The sequence below is a fragment of the Babylonia areolata genome, chromosome 33 (genome assembly GCF_041734735.1).
Source record: "Babylonia areolata isolate BAREFJ2019XMU chromosome 33, ASM4173473v1, whole genome shotgun sequence".
Classification (NCBI taxonomy): Eukaryota; Metazoa; Mollusca; class Gastropoda; order Neogastropoda; family Buccinidae; genus Babylonia; species Babylonia areolata.
Genome location: NC_134908.1, coordinates 263,469 through 280,959, shown reverse-complemented (window position 1 = coordinate 280,959; position 17,491 = coordinate 263,469). Strand labels below are relative to the sequence as shown.

Sequence of the window (17,491 nt, the reverse complement as noted above, 5' to 3'; positions counted from 1 at the left end):
GACAGTAACAGATAACGGATAAGCAAGGAATATACTTTTTACGGAGGGTAACAGATAACGGATAAACAAGGGATATACTTTTTACGGAGGGTAACAGATAACAGATAAACAAGGGATATACTTTTTACGGAGGGTAACAGATAACGGATAAACAAGGGATATACTTTTTACATCCAGTCATCAACCGAAAGAGGGACTCACGAAACAAACTGTAAACAAAAGAAAAAGATCAAAACAAAATGGAAGCACATACATTTAGTCAAATACTCTTCTTCCCCGGTATAGAGTGATGGGAAAACACACATGAGGGCAAGTAAAGAAGTACATGCAAACAGCACACCCCTTAACACATGAGGGCAAATAAAGAAGTACATGCAAACAGCACACCCCTTAACACATGAGGGCAAATAAAGAAGTACATGCAAACAGCACACCCGTTAACACACATGAGGGCAAATAAAGAAGTACATGCAAACAGCACACCCCTTAACACACATGAGGCAAATAAAGAAGTACATGCAAACAGCACACCCCTTAACACATGAGGGCAAATAAAGAAGTACATGCAAACAGCACACCCGTTAACACACATGAGGCAAATAAAGAAGTACATGCAAACAGCACACCCCTTAGCACACATGAGGGCAAATAAAGAAGTACATGCAAACAGCACACCCCTTAGCACACATGAGGCAAATAAAGAAGTACATGCAAACAGCACACCCGTTAACACACATGAGGGCAAATAAAGAAGTACATGCAAACAGCACACCCGTTAACACACATGAGGGCAAATAAAGAAGTATGTGGAAACAGCACACCCCTTAACACACATGAGGGCAAATAAAGAAGTACATGCAAACAGCACACCCGTTAACACACATGAGGGCAAATAAAGAAGTACATGCAAACAGCACACCCGTTAACACACATGAGGGCAAATAAAGAAGTACATGCAAACAGCACACCCCTTAACACACATGAGGGCAAATAAAGAAGTACATGCAAACAGCACACCCCTTAACACACATGAGGGCAAATAAAGAAGTACATGCAAACAGCATACCCGTTGTACAAGTCCTCCTTCGCAGCCCGCCACCACCACCCCCAAACACACACACAGACAGACAAGCAGGCTGACATACAGGCAGACAAGCAGGCTGGTAGGTACACAGAAAAACAGAAGAGCAGAGGGAACTCACTGAGTGTGTGTGGAAGGGGGAGGAGGTTATTGGGGGCATTGGGATGGTTGGGAGGGTGTGTGTGCATGCACACGTGCGTGCATGTGTGCATGTGTGTGTGTGTGTGTGTGTGTGTACATGCAATAACATGTATGCACGTTTTGTGTGCTGTGAAAAACAAATACTCACAGAGGAAGACTGCACCACAAAACTCTCTGATTCCCTTGTTTCTTCCATTCTGGTGGATATATGCACAATCTGTATTCTTTCTTCCTGTAAAATAGAAACAACAATGAACACAAAAATTACAGAAACCGAGAAAACATTCAAACGTGTCTAAAGTATTTCCCATGTATTTACTCAAATAATGCAATCAAATATTTCATATTTTGTCAATTTGTGTATGCTTTAGTGTGCATGTGTGTGTGTGTGTGTGTGTGTGTGTGTGTGTGTGTGTGTGTGTGTGTGTGCTGTTCACAATATTTCCAGTGGACTCTGCTGTATCAAGAAGGGCACAGAATAATAAAGTTTTGCTCTTCTTGGTGCTGAATATCATTTAACACAACACATCGGGTCCCATAAATTGAAATACTCAGTCATTTGCAAGCTTGTCACAAAACAGTGAACGACAAAAAGTGAAAATGTTTATCGTGTTCATATCATCATCTCATATCATCATTATCATATCATATCAATATCAAAGTGTGCAGGCCTGACAATACCGTTTGCCCGCTTGAAGTGGAGACGAGAAAGAGTCCCCACACATGACAGATTCATTTTTCAACATTGAGTTCGCAATGCTTGAAAAATCAAGAAATATCTAGATGAGTTTTGTATTTAAATTCTGTAAATGAATGTCAAGATAAGTATTCAATGTCATGTAAATGTTTCTTTCGTAATACACTGAATATTTGTCATTTATTTCACAATGCTAGGAACGCGGGAAGTGTTGGCAATAAGCCAAAGAACGACAATGATTGACAGACTTCGAAATGTTTTGCTATCCCAGTTCAACTTCCCAAACACAATCTCTTCTAACTACTAAGAACATGGTCGTACAACTATGAAACCAGAAACAAAATACAAATGTTTTCGTGGATACATATCGCAATGAAAGCGTCGATAAAAGTAGCACTCAACAGCCATACCTCTTTTTGTTTTCCGCAATCTTGAATGGAGAGCAGGATCTACTCGGTGGCAGCCATTTTCAAACGTCACTGTAGTGACAATGACGTCAGACCAGAAGGGAGACAACTACGAAAGAAACTTTCCCCAAAAATCTGTCTGTCTGTCTGTCTGTCTGTGTGTCTGTCTGTCTCCAGATAGATTTATACATAAATACACATGTTGTACATGTTAGTTACAAATATACATACTAGCTGAATAACTAAGCAACCCTAGCTATAGAACTGCCAAGATAAATGAACAAATAAACAAATAAATGAATGAATAAAATAACAAATAAAGATGTAAATAGATAAATAAGTTAAATAAACAGAATTGTTGTTAAGTACCATAAGACTGGTTTTTTATTTATTTCTGTATCTATTCATTTGTTCATGTATTCATTTATCTATTTATTTGTTTATTCATCAATTCATTTGTTTGTTTCTTTGATTATTTATTTCTTTCTTGATCTGTTTGTTCATATGTTTGTTTATTTGTTTGTTTATCAGTCCAGTTCAACCACACCCTCTCCCAGTCGGCCAAGCTTTCCACTGATCTGCGTAAACACTGATTTTTCCATGCATGATTGTTTGGTTTGTCACGAGTCAGTTGACTGATGCTGCCGCACGCCGTGCCCCTTTTATCTCCGCCACTTCCCACTCACAAACACTCACGCACTTTTGCACACACACACACACACACACACACACACACACACTGGAATCTGGAATCAGTCAGTCTGAAACGATACGTTACAGGAACCTTTGCAGGTTATCGTAGCAACGGCTGATGGGAGCGCATGTCTATGAATCTATCTATTTTTGTTTTAAGCTTAACTTGTCCTCATCTATATTTACTTAACTATACAGATATATATCTATATATATCTATATCTATCTATCTATCTATCTATCTATCTATCTATCTATCTATCTATATATATATATATATATATATAAGTTCACTTAACTAACTATACTGAAGAAAACTTTATATTTTACTCCAACTGACACAGCTGATCTCAAGGTGTTCTCCAAGATGTCCTGGTTCAGCACTGTGTCTCTCTATAGCAGGGTGGGCTGTGGGTGGAGGTAGGGAGGGGTCTACTGCTCCAACTGCGGACACTCCGAGTTGAGCCCCTGAGCTCAACTTGAAAATGTCCTGTTGCACTGCGCTGCACCTCACTAACCAGGTGGGAGGGGGGGGGGCGCGGTTGGGGGGTAGGAGGGAGGGGTCCGGGGGTGGGGGGGGATTGATTTACTCCTCAGTGGGAGACAGCGACCAAGGGCGCTCTCCCTAACTTTGCTGCAGAAAATGCGGCCTGTACAACCTCCTCCTCCACTTTGTTCCAGTCTGCACATGCGCGCGTGCACACACACACAAACACACACACACGCGCGCGCGCACACATCACACACACACACACACACACACACACACACACACACACACACACACACACACACACACACACACACACACACATAAACCATCGATCATGATCGGATCGAGTCGCACGTCAGAGAAAGAAAAGCGAGCGTGTCTCCGCTGCGATGACAAGGCTTGATAATGGTGCGAGCAATTCCTGCACCCGCTGTTGAAACGGGGGACTTGATGAAAGGGAGAACTTGATTACAGTAATCAGAGTTCGATCGCGAACACCAGCGACGGAAACGACTTTCGGATTTGAGCCATGTCGTCGACCACTTTGGATACAACAGGAAGTGGGGTCTTGTAACCAAGCGACGTGTTTACTTCCTGTGCGCTAAATTTAGGTCTGTCCAATGTGCTGCCACTTCTCTCCACTGTCCCAAGCGGCTGCTACTGTTGCTTGCTTGGGTTCAGACCTGACCTGTCATCTGTTATGGAGATACCCCATGCCATACCGCGTGTGTAAGGCAAGCCAGGAGTGATTGTTTGCTCTCTGCGGACCCAGGAGAGTGTATCTCATTTCCTAAAATTGTTTCGTCAGTTCGAACTGAGTCGAGGTTTTACGAGGGCGTGGACATTGTGGTCATGTGAAGTCCGTGCAAGTGGTGGTTTGGGTTGGTGTTGTGATGGCTTAGAGGGTGTGTTGAGTGGTGCTGTTTGACAAGGGGCATTGAAGGTATGCAGTCAGGCGGCGAATAATCTAGCTGATCCGTGGTGAGTTTCTTATTTTGTGGGTTCATTTCACTGTGCGTGACACGTTGATTGAACCTCAGGTTGATGAGGGTCGAGTGTGACACAGTTAAGTATGTCCTTTTTCGTATGTTCATGTTTGTCATTTCTTTGGGTTTTTTTTTTTATCGTTACTTTGGTTAGTATGGTTCCTTGGATTTCTTATCAACATTACATTTAACAATTATTGACACACACTTAGTCGAACAGCACCATCAATTAAATCCATTAAAAACCGGCACGACTGTCAGTGGGGAAAAAAAATCTGTACACCCATACACAGCAGCATGTCGAGAACAGGTAGCTGAAGACACTAAACAGTTTTACTTTAATCAGTATGCCTGCCAAGCATGGTGCTAAGTAATAGGTAGCTGAAGACACTAAACAGTTTTACTTAGCTCAGTATGCCTACCAAGCATGGTGCAAAGTACTGGTTGTTACTCTACAGACCATAACAAACTGGAACAACCTTCCTGCTGAGATTGCCCTCAGCCCAACCCTGGAAGGCTTCAAATCCCAAATCTGATCACCTCCTCCCCCCACCCCCATACCTCTCCCCCCACACACATCTCCCATCCCCTGGCCCAGCAACCTCTACCTCAGGAAACCTCAAAAACATGCAAACCCCCCTTATAGTCTACAGAATCTTCACAATGATGAAGGCGGTAGTCAAGGGAAAGAAGAAGAAGAATGATGAAGGTTCCCCTTGGAAGGGTCCTCAAATGTAGAAGCCAAGTTATATGGGTTTTTTCTTCTGTCTGGTTAAAATTATATATATATATATATATGTATCAAACTTCTAAGTGGAATGAAAAAAGAAACATGTGGAATGTTTTACATGGAATCAGCAGGGAAAAAATGAGTGATTATCAGCTTGATTTGAACACACAAAAACAGAAAACCAAAACAAAACTACCATGTACAGAGAGAAACACACACACACACACACACACACACACACACACACACACACACACACACACACACCATGAATTAAGGATATCTTGAAATATTTCTGATAACACAATGCAACCAAACAACCTAAATACCAGACCATGCTGAAAAGGTGTCTGTTGATAAAACAACAGTAAGTCACACTGATAGTGTTTTCACCTCTTGTACAAAACAACATTCAGTGACTTTCTGTTATAAAAATTTAGTCAGGGCTTTGGAGAAAATGTTTATATGTAACCGTGTGTGAACAGTATGTATACAGTATGTACATGCGTGTGTGGTTATCATGTTTATGTGTAAGTGTGTGTGTATGTATTTGTATGTATTCGTGTGTGTGTGTGTGTGTGTGTGTGTGTGTGTGTGTGCATGGCATGTTTCCCAAGTATAACATGTACTTGTTTGAATAATTATGATCAATGCAAACCCACATTTTTTTGTTGGATGAGTTGAGTCTCATGTGAATATAGAATGGATTATGATGTTTATAATGATGACAATGAGAAATTAATTTGATAATATTATGTTCATGGCTATGACAATGATGCTGTTCATGTGACAAGGAAATTGGCTCCTATTTCTGTCTGGGGCAAAAGGTCATATATATATATGTGTGTGTGTGTGTGTGTGTGTGTGTGTGTGTGTGTGTGTGTGTGTGTGTTATAGTTGATGAACATTGAACATGAACCACCCACTGGCCATCTGAATGTATGTGTGGATACACAACACAGAATACTTTACCATCTTCAACAGGAGGAATCCATTGGTGTATCATGTTATATAAACAGTTTACCAACATCACAGTCAACCAGTCTCAACACACGGAAGACATAAAATGTTTAAACGCAAAGTTGATGTTGACCTCACTTACAGTAATTACAATCAGCAATGAAAGTCAGAGAATAGGCAAAAAATATCATACTATAGTTAACATACATTGTATACACATATATATATGTATAGATACATACTGTTTATCTTATTACAATTTTTTTTTTTTTAATTAACACCTTACTATTCAACAGTAATGCAGAGCATAGAACACACACACACACGCACACACACACACACACACACAGAGAGAGAGAGAGAGAGAGAGAGAGAGAGAGAGAGAGAATTATTATAGTTGTTAAGGACTTAAGTTGATTTAGGTCTAAAAATGGTTAGAGGTAAAGATTGATGAATGATTTGTGAATTTGATTCGCTGGGCTATGAAACTGTTGTTGAACAGGAGTTTTCAGTTTGGGATATTTTTTCAACGTTTTCATTCAGACAAAGGTTTACAGATATCAAACAAAATTAGTATGTTTTGTGTATTCGGAAGTAAAAACATGATGTTCTGAATATTGATAAATCCACATCAATATAATGTTGGCAGAACAATACATAATCATGAATAGAAAAATTAGATTGATTCCATAACATATTGTATAGTTTAGTCTTGTACTAGGCATGCTTATGGTGTTGATTTCTATACACATTTGTTATATTCCATAGTTGTTTTAAAAGACTAACTTGTCAACTTCATACAATTGTTTGAGATATTTTCTGAACATCCAGATCAGGAAATTATCAATGGAATTTGCCAGAAGGTAAAAGTTCACATTATTTTGTAAGAGTATGGCTATCATCAATAATGACAGTGACATTGTTGTTGGACTGATTTACAATGCAGTTTGCTTGGAGACAGTGACATTGTTGTTTGACTGATTTACAATGCAGTTTGCTTGGAGACAGTGACATTGTTGTTGGACTGATTTACAATGCAGTTTGCTTGGAGACAGTGACATTGTTGTTGGACTGATTTACAATGCAGTTTGCTTGGAGACAGTGACGTTGTTGGACTGATTTACAATGCAGTTTGCTTGGAGACAGTGACATTGTTGTTGGACTGATTTACAATGCAGTTTGCTTGGAGACAGTGACATTGTTGTTGGACTGATTTACAATGCAGTTTGCTTGGAGACAGTGACGTTGTTGGACTGATTTACAATGCAGTTTGCTTGGAGACAGTGACATTGTTGTTGGACTGATTTACAATGCAGTTTACTTGGAGACAGTGATGTTGTTGTTTGACTGATTTACAATGCAGTTTACTTGGAGACAGTGATGTTGTTGTTTGACTGATTTACAATGCAGTTTGCTTGGAGACAGTGACATTGTTGTTGGACTGATTTACAATGCAGTTTGCTTGGAGACAGTGACATTGTTGTTGGACTGATTTACAATGCAGTTTGCTTGGAGACAGTGACATTGTTGTTGGACTGATTTACAATGCAGTTTGCTTGGAGACAGTGACTGTGTTTGACTGATTTACAATGCAGTTTGCTTGGAGACAGTGACATTGTTGTTGGACTGATTTACAATGCAGTTTGCTTGGAGACAGTGACTGTGTTGTTGGACTGATTTACAATGCAGTTTACTTGGAGACAGTGACATTGTTGTTGGACTGATTTACAATGCAGTTTGCTTGGAGACAGTGACGTTGTTGTTGGACTGATTTACAATGCAGTTTGCTTGGAGACAGTGACGTTGTTGGACTGATTTACAATGCAGTTTGCTTGGAGACAGTGACATTGTTGTTTGACTGATTTACAATGCAGTTTGCTTGGAGACAGTGACGTTGTTGGACTGATTTACAATGCAGTTTGCTTGGAGACAGTGACATTGTTGTTGGACTGATTTACAATGCAGTTTGCTTGGAGACAGTGACATTGTTGTTGGACTGATTTACAATGCAGTTTACTTGGAGACAGTGACATTGTTGTTGGACTGATTTACAATGCAGTTTGCTTGGAGACAGTGACGTTGTTGGACTGATTTACAATGCAGTTTGCTTGGAGACAGTGACATTGTTGTTTGACTGATTTACAATGCAGTTTGCTTGGAGACAGTGACATTGTTGTTGGACTGATTTACAATGCAGTTTGCTTGGAGACAGTGACATTGTTGTTGGACTGATTTACAATGCAGTTTGCTTGGAGACAGTGACATTGTTGTTGGACTGATTTACAATGCAGTTTGCTTGGAGACAGTGACATTGTTGTTGGACTGATTTACAATGCAGTTTACTTGGAGACAGTGACATTGTTGTTGGACTGATTTACAATGCAGTTTGCTTGGAGACAGTGACATTGTTGTTGGACTGATTTACAATGCAGTTTGCTTGGAGACAGTGACATTGTTGTTGGACTGATTTACAATGCAGTTTGCTTGGAGACAGTGACATTGTTGTTGGACTGATTTACAATGCAGTTTGCTTGGAGACAGTGACATTGTTGTTGGACTGATTTACAATGCAGTTTGCTTGGAGACAGTGACGTTGTTGGACTGATTTACAATGCAGTTTGCTTGGAGACAGTGACATTGTTGTTTGACTGATTTACAATGCAGTTTGCTTGGAGACAGTGACGTTGTTGTTGGACTGATTTACAATGCAGTTTGCTTGGAGACAGTGACATTGTTGTTGGACTGATTTACAATGCAGTTTGCTTGGAGACAGTGACGTTGTTGGACTGATTTACAATGCAGTTTGCTTGGAGACAGTGACGTTGTTTGACTGATTTACAATGCAGTTTGCTTGGAGACAGTGACTGTGTTTGACTGATTTACAATGCAGTTTGCTTGGAGACAGTGACATTGTTGTTGGACTGATTTACAATGCAGTTTGCTTGGAGACAGTGACATTGTTGTTGGACTGATTTACAATGCAGTTTGCTTGGAGACAGTGACATTGTTGTTTGACTGATTTACAATGCAGTTTGCTTGGAGACAGTGACATTGTTGTTGGACTGATTTACAATGCAGTTTGCTTGGAGACAGTGACGTTGTTGGACTGATTTACAATGCAGTTTGCTTGGAGACAGTGACATTGTTGTTGGACTGATTTACAATGCAGTTTGCTTGGAGACAGTGACGTTGTTGGACTGATTTACAATGCAGTTTGCTTGGAGACAGTGACATTGTTGTTGGACTGATTTACAATGCAGTTTGCTTGGAGACAGTGACTGTGTTGTTGGACTGATTTACAATGCAGTTTGCTTGGAGACAGTGACATTGTTGTTGGACTGATTTACAATGCAGTTTGCTTGGAGACAGTGACATTGTTGTTTGACTGATTTACAATGCAGTTTGCTTGGAGACAGTGACTGTGTTGTTGGACTGATTTACAATGCAGTTTGCTTGGAGACAGTGACATTTTTAAAGTTAAACATTGGCTTAGTGTGTTGCTTGTGCTGATTGAAAGGTGTATGTATGTATGTATGTAGGTGTGTGTGTGTGAGGGGGGGGAGGGAGGTTATGTGTGTGTTTATGTGGGGGGGGGGGAGGTATGTGTGGGGGTGGGAGGTGGGGGTATGTGTGTGTGTGTGAATGCATACTTAAACATGCGTGTGTATTTATGTAAGTGAGCATATGTGTGTATGTGTCTGTGCATGTGTTACACAGTGTGTGTGTGTGTGTGTGTGTGTGTGTAAATGTTTGTGCACATATGCATATGCACATGTTTTTTGTGCATGCTTCATAAGACAATCTTTTATACTCGCTTGATTGTGTTTCCTTTGAAGTTGACAATCTCAACACAGTTAACTGTACCCCACAATCTTCCATGCACTTCCTTGTTTCTGAACTCATGTATCCCAGACTGCTGTGTCTGTCCATTCACTATCAGATATCCCAGACTGCTGTGTCTGTCCATTCACTATCAGCTGGCCGGCAGTGGATTGTCAAAGCCAGCTCCCGGTCAGTGTCAATGTGTGACCTGGTCAGGTCAGAATTTTGTAAACATGGGATTACTGGTCAGGAAGAAAGCTGCTTACATTTGCTCCATCGGGCCTTGTGAAAACCAGGACTGTTCTGCCTGACTGGTCTTGCTGGTAGATGTGAACAGAGTAAAAAAAGTCGTCAGGTGTTCACTGAATGAACAGACTGCCAGGTTGTGAACACCGTGGCCATACACAATCTGGAACTGACTATCAGTTAAAAGCATAGATCTCTCTCTCTCTCTCTCTCTCTCTCTCTATATATATATATATATATATATATATATATATATTCTGTATTGTTTATATTCTGTCAATATTCAAGACCAAACGGCTCTGCCAGTCTTGAAAAAAGGTAATTTGTATTAACACTTTCTTCTGTCCTTGTTGCTGTATGGTTGGTATGACCGGCCTGGAACCTCCTTTTTTTCAGGAAGTGTCTGCATTTGTTCCTGTGTACATTTTATCTTCCTGAGTTACATTGGTAGCTGGAAGCAGTGACTTGAAGTTGTGTTCCTTGCAAATGAAGAGACTTCCCCTTGTTATTTAATTCAATCAAAACCATGAATAATGGACACTAACACTGATAACAGTGTCCTTGTCATGGATTGAAAGATCATGCAGCCAGTGACTGTATGTCAGTTAAAATCGTGGATCACATGCTGCATACATGGTAGCCTACATACATGGTAGTCTACTTATCAGCAGCTGACACAAGTCAGTACTCTCCCCAGTGACAAATTACCTGGAGGGTAAAATAAAGGTGTGGCGGGGGTTGGGGATTGACCCTTCTCTCAGTTAAATCCACCCCTCAGAACAAGTGGTTCTCAAGTTTCACTGGGTGTGATTGTGTGCTGACGGCCTGAACTGTGCCCTGAGCACGTGATCTACGCATTCAGAAGGTCAGACATGGAGTTTGTTGTGTAGGCCAGTCTGGAAGCGATCCACGGCAAAGTTCTGACGTTCCCTGCCTGGCGTTCTCAAAACAGGGGCTATATCATAGCTGTCTTTGGTCAAAGGTCCCATGAACAGGGGCTATATCATAGCTGTCTTTAAGGTCAAAGGTCCCATGAACGTTCTCAAAACAGGGGCTATATCATAGCTGTCTGTAAGGTCAAAGGTCCCATGAACAGGGGCTATATCATAGCTGTCTTTAAGGTCAAAGGTCCCATGAACGTTCTCAAAACAGCGGCTATATCATAGCTGTCTGTAAGGTCAAAGGTCCCATGAACATGGGCTGTATCATACAAGCTGTCTTTAAGGTCAAAGGTCCCATGAACGTTCTCAAAACGGGCTGTACCATACAAGCTGTCTTTAAGGTCAAAGGTCCCATGAACAGGGCTGTATCATACAAGCTGTCTGTAAGGTCAAAGGTCCCATGAACGTTCTCAAAACAGGGGCTGTACCATACAAGCTGTCTGTAAGGTCAAAGGTCCCATGAACTTTTGCAACTATCAGAGCAGTGAATTCATATCCACTGTGCCCATGGCTGGACATAGCAAGGCGGGTCCCAGTCCTCTCCTTCCGCTGTTTTGAACTTCCCAACCGACAGGCGCAATAGCTGAGTGGTAAAAGCGTTGGACTTTCAATCTGAGGGTCTCAGGTTCGAATCTCGGTAACGGCGCCTGGTGGGTAAAGGATGGAGATTTTTCTGATCTCCTGGGTCAACATATGTGCAGACCTGCTAGTGCCTGAACCCCCTTCGTGTGTATACGGAAGCAGAAGATCGAATACGCACGTTGAAGATTCTGTAATCCATGTCAGCGTTCGGTGGGTTATGGAAACAAGAACATATCCAGCATGTATCCCCCCGAAAACGGAGTATGGCTGCTTACATGGCGGGGTAAAAACGGTCATACAGGCAAAAGCCAACTCGTGTACGTATGCGAGTGAAGGTGGGAGCTGCAGCCCACGGACGCAGAAGGAGAAGAAAAAGAAGTTCCCAATGGAAGGCGGGTACCCATTCACACTGTGGGTGGAGTGAGGGAAACCAGAGTGAAGGCCTTTCCCAATGACACAACACCTTGCCCGAAACAGGGCCTCCAGCCTCAGTTAGCACTGGATCAAAAGTCCAACGCCAAACCCATTGTACCACGGTCGGCCTTTCAAGCCATCTACATTTGAACTCGCGACCTTTCCCGTACACATGAATAAAGCCTGGGGTTGCTGGGGTCGTTTCCCTGGGTTACCATTCAAAGACACGAAAAGTGGGGGTGGGGGTCAGAGGGGGGAGGGTGGGGTGGGTGGGTGGGGGGGGGGGTGGGGTAAGGGAGGGAGCTCATAACTCTCTCTGGTTTTTGTTGATTTGGTTCAATTCAAGTTTCAATTAACCCCAATCGACTTGTGAATACTGTCTCATCAAACACGCAGACGTTGGAATCACAGGTCCCTTGACTGGCAATGAAAGCAGGGAAGTCTCTTTCCGTGCACACCAGTCAGCAGCCATCGATGTTGTTCCCACCTCGCTATACACTCCTTGCCCTTGACTGCTTGACTGCTTGATTGATTGATTGATTGATCAGCTGCCACTTAGAGCGATGTTTGCACAGATGTGTTTCGAGGTATGACTGAACAGTCAGGCGACAAGGATCAATCATGTTCCCATGTCACCCAGTTTCTTTCTATTCAGATGAAACGACAAACCCAAGTTCTGTGTGCAGCATGCTCTTGGCACAAGTAAAAGAACCCACATGCGTTACAAAAGGGTTGTCCATGGCGAAATTCTGTTCAATAGGAATCCGCTGTTATAGGCACAGAGCACGCAGTACATGTACAGACAATACACAGAACACGCACAGAGCACGCAGTACATGTACAGACAATACACAGAGCACGCACAGAGCACGCAGTACATGTACAGACAATACACAGAACACGCACAGAGCACGCAGTACATGTACAGACAATACACAGAACACGCACAGAGCACGCAGTACACGAACAGACAATACACAGAGCACGCAGTACACGTACAGACAATACACAGAGCACGCACAGAGCACGCAGTACATGTACAGAGCACGCAGTACACGAACAGACAATACACAGAGCACGCAGTACACGTACAGACAATACACAGAGCACGCAGTACACGTACAGACAATACACAGAGCACGCAGTACACGAACAGACAATACACAGAGCACGCAGTACACGTACAGACAATACACAGAGCACGCAGTACACGTACAGACAATACACAGAGCACGCAGTACACGTACAGACAATACACAGAGCACGCACAGAGCACGCAGTACACGTACAGACAATACACAGAGCACGCAGTACACGTACAGACAATACACAGAACAGGCACAGAGAGAAATAGCAAAATAAGGATGGCGCTGCACTGTGGCGACGATCTCTCCCCGTGGAGAGCAGCCTGGATTTTACACAAGAGAACTCTGTTGTGAGAAAACGTAACACAGCACAGCACAGCTCAACACAACACAACACAACCCCCCTCCCCCCCCCCCCCCACCCACACACACACATATACAAAAAATAGCCTGTGCGTTTGCTCATTTTGTTGCCAACTTGTGTTGCATTTAAATGGATCATCGCCAACAGGCCAGACGGCAGTTTTACACTCAGTTCTTAACTTTTTTTTCCTTCATTGTTTTACGATAGTAGTGCAATCGGTCAGTCACATGCAGCTGTACAACGTGGAAAGTTAAAGGTCAACATACGACAGAAATCCGCTTACTGGGGATATACTGCTTGTACCAGTAACGATTACCGCAGGTCGTTATTTCTTCGCTGGAACTGATTGTGTGGGCGGGTGGGTGTGACATTTCTGTCCATTCATTCTTTCTTCTTCTACTCCTTTTAAACGAACACATCAAGACCTTGATTGATCATCACAGATAATAATGGGTAGTTGACCACGTTTGATTCTAGGCATGTTCCTGAAAACCTTGTCAGAATGGTCAAACTGCAGGCACGGTTACCATGTTTGATTCTAGACATGTCCCTGTAAACCTTGTCACAATGGTCAGCAGGCACGGTTACCATGTTTGATTCTAGGTATGTCCCTGTAAACCTTGTCACAATGGTCAGCAGGCACGGTTACCATGTTTGATTCTAGGCATGTCCCTGTAAACCTTGTCAGAATGGTCAAACTGCAGGCAGAGTTACCATGTTTGATTCTAGACATGTCCCTGTAAACCTTGTCAGAATGGTCAAACTGCAGGCAGAGTTACCATGTTTGATTCTTGACATGTCCCTGTTACGGTTACCACGTGCCACGAGTTGGCGAACTGGTTTGTTTCTGTCCGTCAACGTGTCAGATGGTTTTGGAATTTAGAGGAACGAAAGTCACAATGTGTTTAGCTGGTCATTGTTAGAGGAACGAAAGTCACAATGTGTTTAGCTGGTCCATTGTTAGAGGAACGAAAGTCACAATGTGTTTAGCTGGTCCATTGTTAGAGGAACGAAAGTCACAATGTGTTTAGCTGGTCATTGTTAGAGGAACGAAAGTCACAATGTGTTTAGCTGGTCATTGATATCAGAACAGCTGAAAAGATGGAGAAGAGAGAGGGGGGATAGATAGACAGAGAAACGGAAGAGAGAGAGATAGAGAGAGACAGAGAGAGATTATCATCACTGTAATCAAAGGCACCATATAGATGTCATTTTAGGGTCATAGTTATGAGACATTTTTATTACTCAAGCTTCATTTTCCAGACTTAAGATGATTTCTTCACTGGGTCATAACCCCTACTCAAGGGGTATGAAATGCATACAGTAATCTTGATGTCAATAAAAAGGCAAGTAGTATAATGTCAGTAAAAGCACTATCTATTTCAGGTATAAACCAGATTTCTCCCTCGGAACATTGCAAAACACGTATTTCACAACTTTAGAGGCAGACAATTACATGACTGAACGAATGACATGGCCGTAGCCCAGCTAGTGGAAGGAAGCAGAGGATGGAAGTCTGTGAAGTTCCAGAGTTGTTCATGGCCCATTCCTGCACACCCTGTCACGTGGAGGTGTGTCATTGCTGTGTCCCCAAGCGTGGAGCCGTCAATGTCTTTGATGTTGGATGTGTCCTGGACGGACATGTCTGAAGACTGACGTCTGACCTCTGTCCACAGTGCACGTTTCGTGCTTGGCTGCTTTTGATGGATGTGTTTTGTTGTTGTCGTGTGTGTGGTGTGTGTGTGTGTGTGTGTGTGTGTGTGTGCGCGCGCGCGCGCGCTCTATATAGTGACAGTGGAATCCCCAGCTTTTGGCCATATTTCGCACCGGCCACAGGGGAATCCTCAGCTATTCCTAGACGCCATCTTTTCCGTGCACTCTGAATTGACTGTCGCTGTAAAACTGAATACTTTTTTGTTCATGAAATAAATCAACACCCCTTTGTCTTTTTTTCAGTCCAGCTTGGCGCCGCTGACTGACTGACCGAGGCTTGTCCCCCTCCCCATACTACACCCACCCCCCACCCCCCCACCCCCCATAACCTCCACCACCCCCACCGCCCACCATGCCAACCAGAGACCCGCGGAGCTACATCCGGGTGGTGCCCCTGCCCATCGGGTCCCAGAAGGGGGTGAAGATCCAGGCACGCAGCATCGAGGTCTACAACCCCACGGAGCCCGACAGGGACCGAGTCCGCCGCCAGAACTACGTGCGTCGCTCCGCCCAGCTGACAGGGCAGGGCTTCCGTGCCGCCAACCACAAGCCGTACCATGGCCTGGGGGACCCCTTCTACCTGGACGAGAAGAAGATGATTCTGCACGCCCTGGGACAGTGGGATGAGGTGAGTGGTGTGGGCAGGTAGGGTGGGGAAAGGTAAGTAAGGCAAGGGGAAGGTAAAGTAAGGTAAGGTAAGGTAAGACATGAGGGACGAGAAGATGATCCTGCACGCCCTGGGACAGTGGGATGAGGTGAGTGGTGTGGGCAGGTAGGGTAAGGTAAGGTAAGGCAAGGGGAAGGTAAAGTAAGGTAAGGTAGGGTAAGGTAAGGTAAGACATGAGGGACGAGAAGATGATCCTGCACGCTGTGGGACAGTGGGATGAGGTGAGTGGTGTGGGCAGGTAGGGTGGGGAAAGGTAAGTAAGGCAAGGGGAAGGTCAAGTAAGGTAAGGTAAGGTAAGACATGAGGGACGAGAAGATGATCCTGCACGCCCTGGGACAGTGGGATGAGGTGAGTGGTGTGGGCAGGTAGGGTAAGGTAAGGTAAGGCAAGGGGAAGGTAAAGTAAGGTAAGGTAAGGTAAGACATGAGGGACGAGAAGATGATCCTGCACGCCCTGGGACAGTGGGATGAGGTGAGTGGTGTGGGCAGGTAGGGTAAGGTAAGGTAAGGCAAGGGGAAGGTAAAGTAAGGTAAGGTAGGGTAAGGTAAGGTAAGACATGAGGGACGAGAAGATGATCCTGCACGCTGTGGGACAGTGGGATGAGGTGAGTGGTGTGGGCAGGTAGGGTAAGGTAAGGAAGGCAAGGGGAAGGTAAATTAAAGGTAAGGTAGGGTAAGGTAAGGTAAGACATGAGGGACGAGAAGATGATCCTGCACGCTGTGGGACAGTGGGATGAGGTGAGTGGTGTGGGCAGGTAGGGTGGGGAAAGGTCAGGTAATGGAAATGGTAAGGCAAGGAAAGGGAATGGTAAAGTAAGGTAAGGTAAGGGAATGGTAAAGTAAGGCAAGGAAAGGGAATGGTAAGGTAAGGGAATGGTAAAGTAAGGCAAGGAAAGGGAATGGTAAAGTAAGGTAAGGTAACGGGAGAGGTAAAGTAAGGTAAGGGAATGGTAAAGTAAGGTAAGGTAAGGGATTGGTAGGTAAGGGAATGGTAAAGTAAGGCAAGGTAACGGGAGAGGTAAAGTAAGGTAAGGTAACGGGAATGGTAAGGTAAGGGAATGGTAAAGTAAGGTAAGGAAAGGGAATGGTAAAGTAAGGTAAGGGAATGGTAAGGTAAGGGAATGGTAAAGTAAGGTAAGGTAACGGGAATGGTAAAGTAAGGTAAGGGAATGGTAAAGTAAGGTAAGGTAACGGGAGAGGTAAAGTAAGGCAAGGTAAGGGAATGGTAAAGTAAGGCAAGGTAAGGGGAATGGTAAAGTAAGGTAAGGGAATGGTAAAGTAAGGCAAGGTAAGGGGAATGGTAAAGTAAGGTAAGGAAATGGTAAAGTAAGGTAAGGGGAATGGTAAAGTAAGGCAAGGTAAAGCAATGGTAAAGTAAGGTAAGGTAAAGGAATGGTAAAGTAAGACAAGACAAGACGTGGGGTACCCTTCCACATGGATGAGCAGATTTCTTTCTTGCCGTTCGTCAGC

At 43.4% G+C, this 17,491-nt stretch overlaps 2 protein-coding genes across 8 annotated transcripts in view; one reads left to right on the top strand and one right to left on the bottom strand.

Annotated features, from left to right (window-relative positions):
* LOC143277267 (uncharacterized) overlaps positions 1-2,399 on the bottom strand; it is a 43,292-nt gene extending 40,893 nt beyond the window's left edge. For both annotated transcript variants that reach the window (XM_076582058.1, XM_076582057.1), the window contains exons 1-2: positions 2,330-2,399; positions 1,371-1,454 (exon numbers count right to left, since the gene is read on the bottom strand). In XM_076582058.1, coding sequence (XP_076438173.1) covers positions 1,371-1,418 — 48 coding nt within the window. In that variant the 5' untranslated portion in view covers positions 1,419-1,454; positions 2,330-2,399. The remainder of the gene's footprint in view (positions 1-1,370; positions 1,455-2,329) is intronic.
* Positions 2,400-4,108: 1,709 nt separating this feature from the next.
* Positions 4,109-17,491, top strand: part of LOC143277069 (coiled-coil domain-containing protein 60-like) — a 96,333-nt gene continuing 82,950 nt past the window's right edge. For 2 of the 6 annotated variants that reach the window (XR_013053680.1, XM_076581805.1), the window contains exons 1-2: positions 4,109-4,493; positions 15,599-15,983. Coding sequence is in view for 5 of the 6 variants with exons in the window: in XM_076581805.1 (XP_076437920.1) it covers positions 15,708-15,983 (276 nt within the window). In the remaining variant the exon portion in view is untranslated. The remainder of the gene's footprint in view (positions 4,494-15,598; positions 15,984-17,491) is intronic. The other 4 variants (XM_076581809.1, XM_076581807.1, XM_076581806.1 and 1 more) reach the window with 3 other exon arrangements.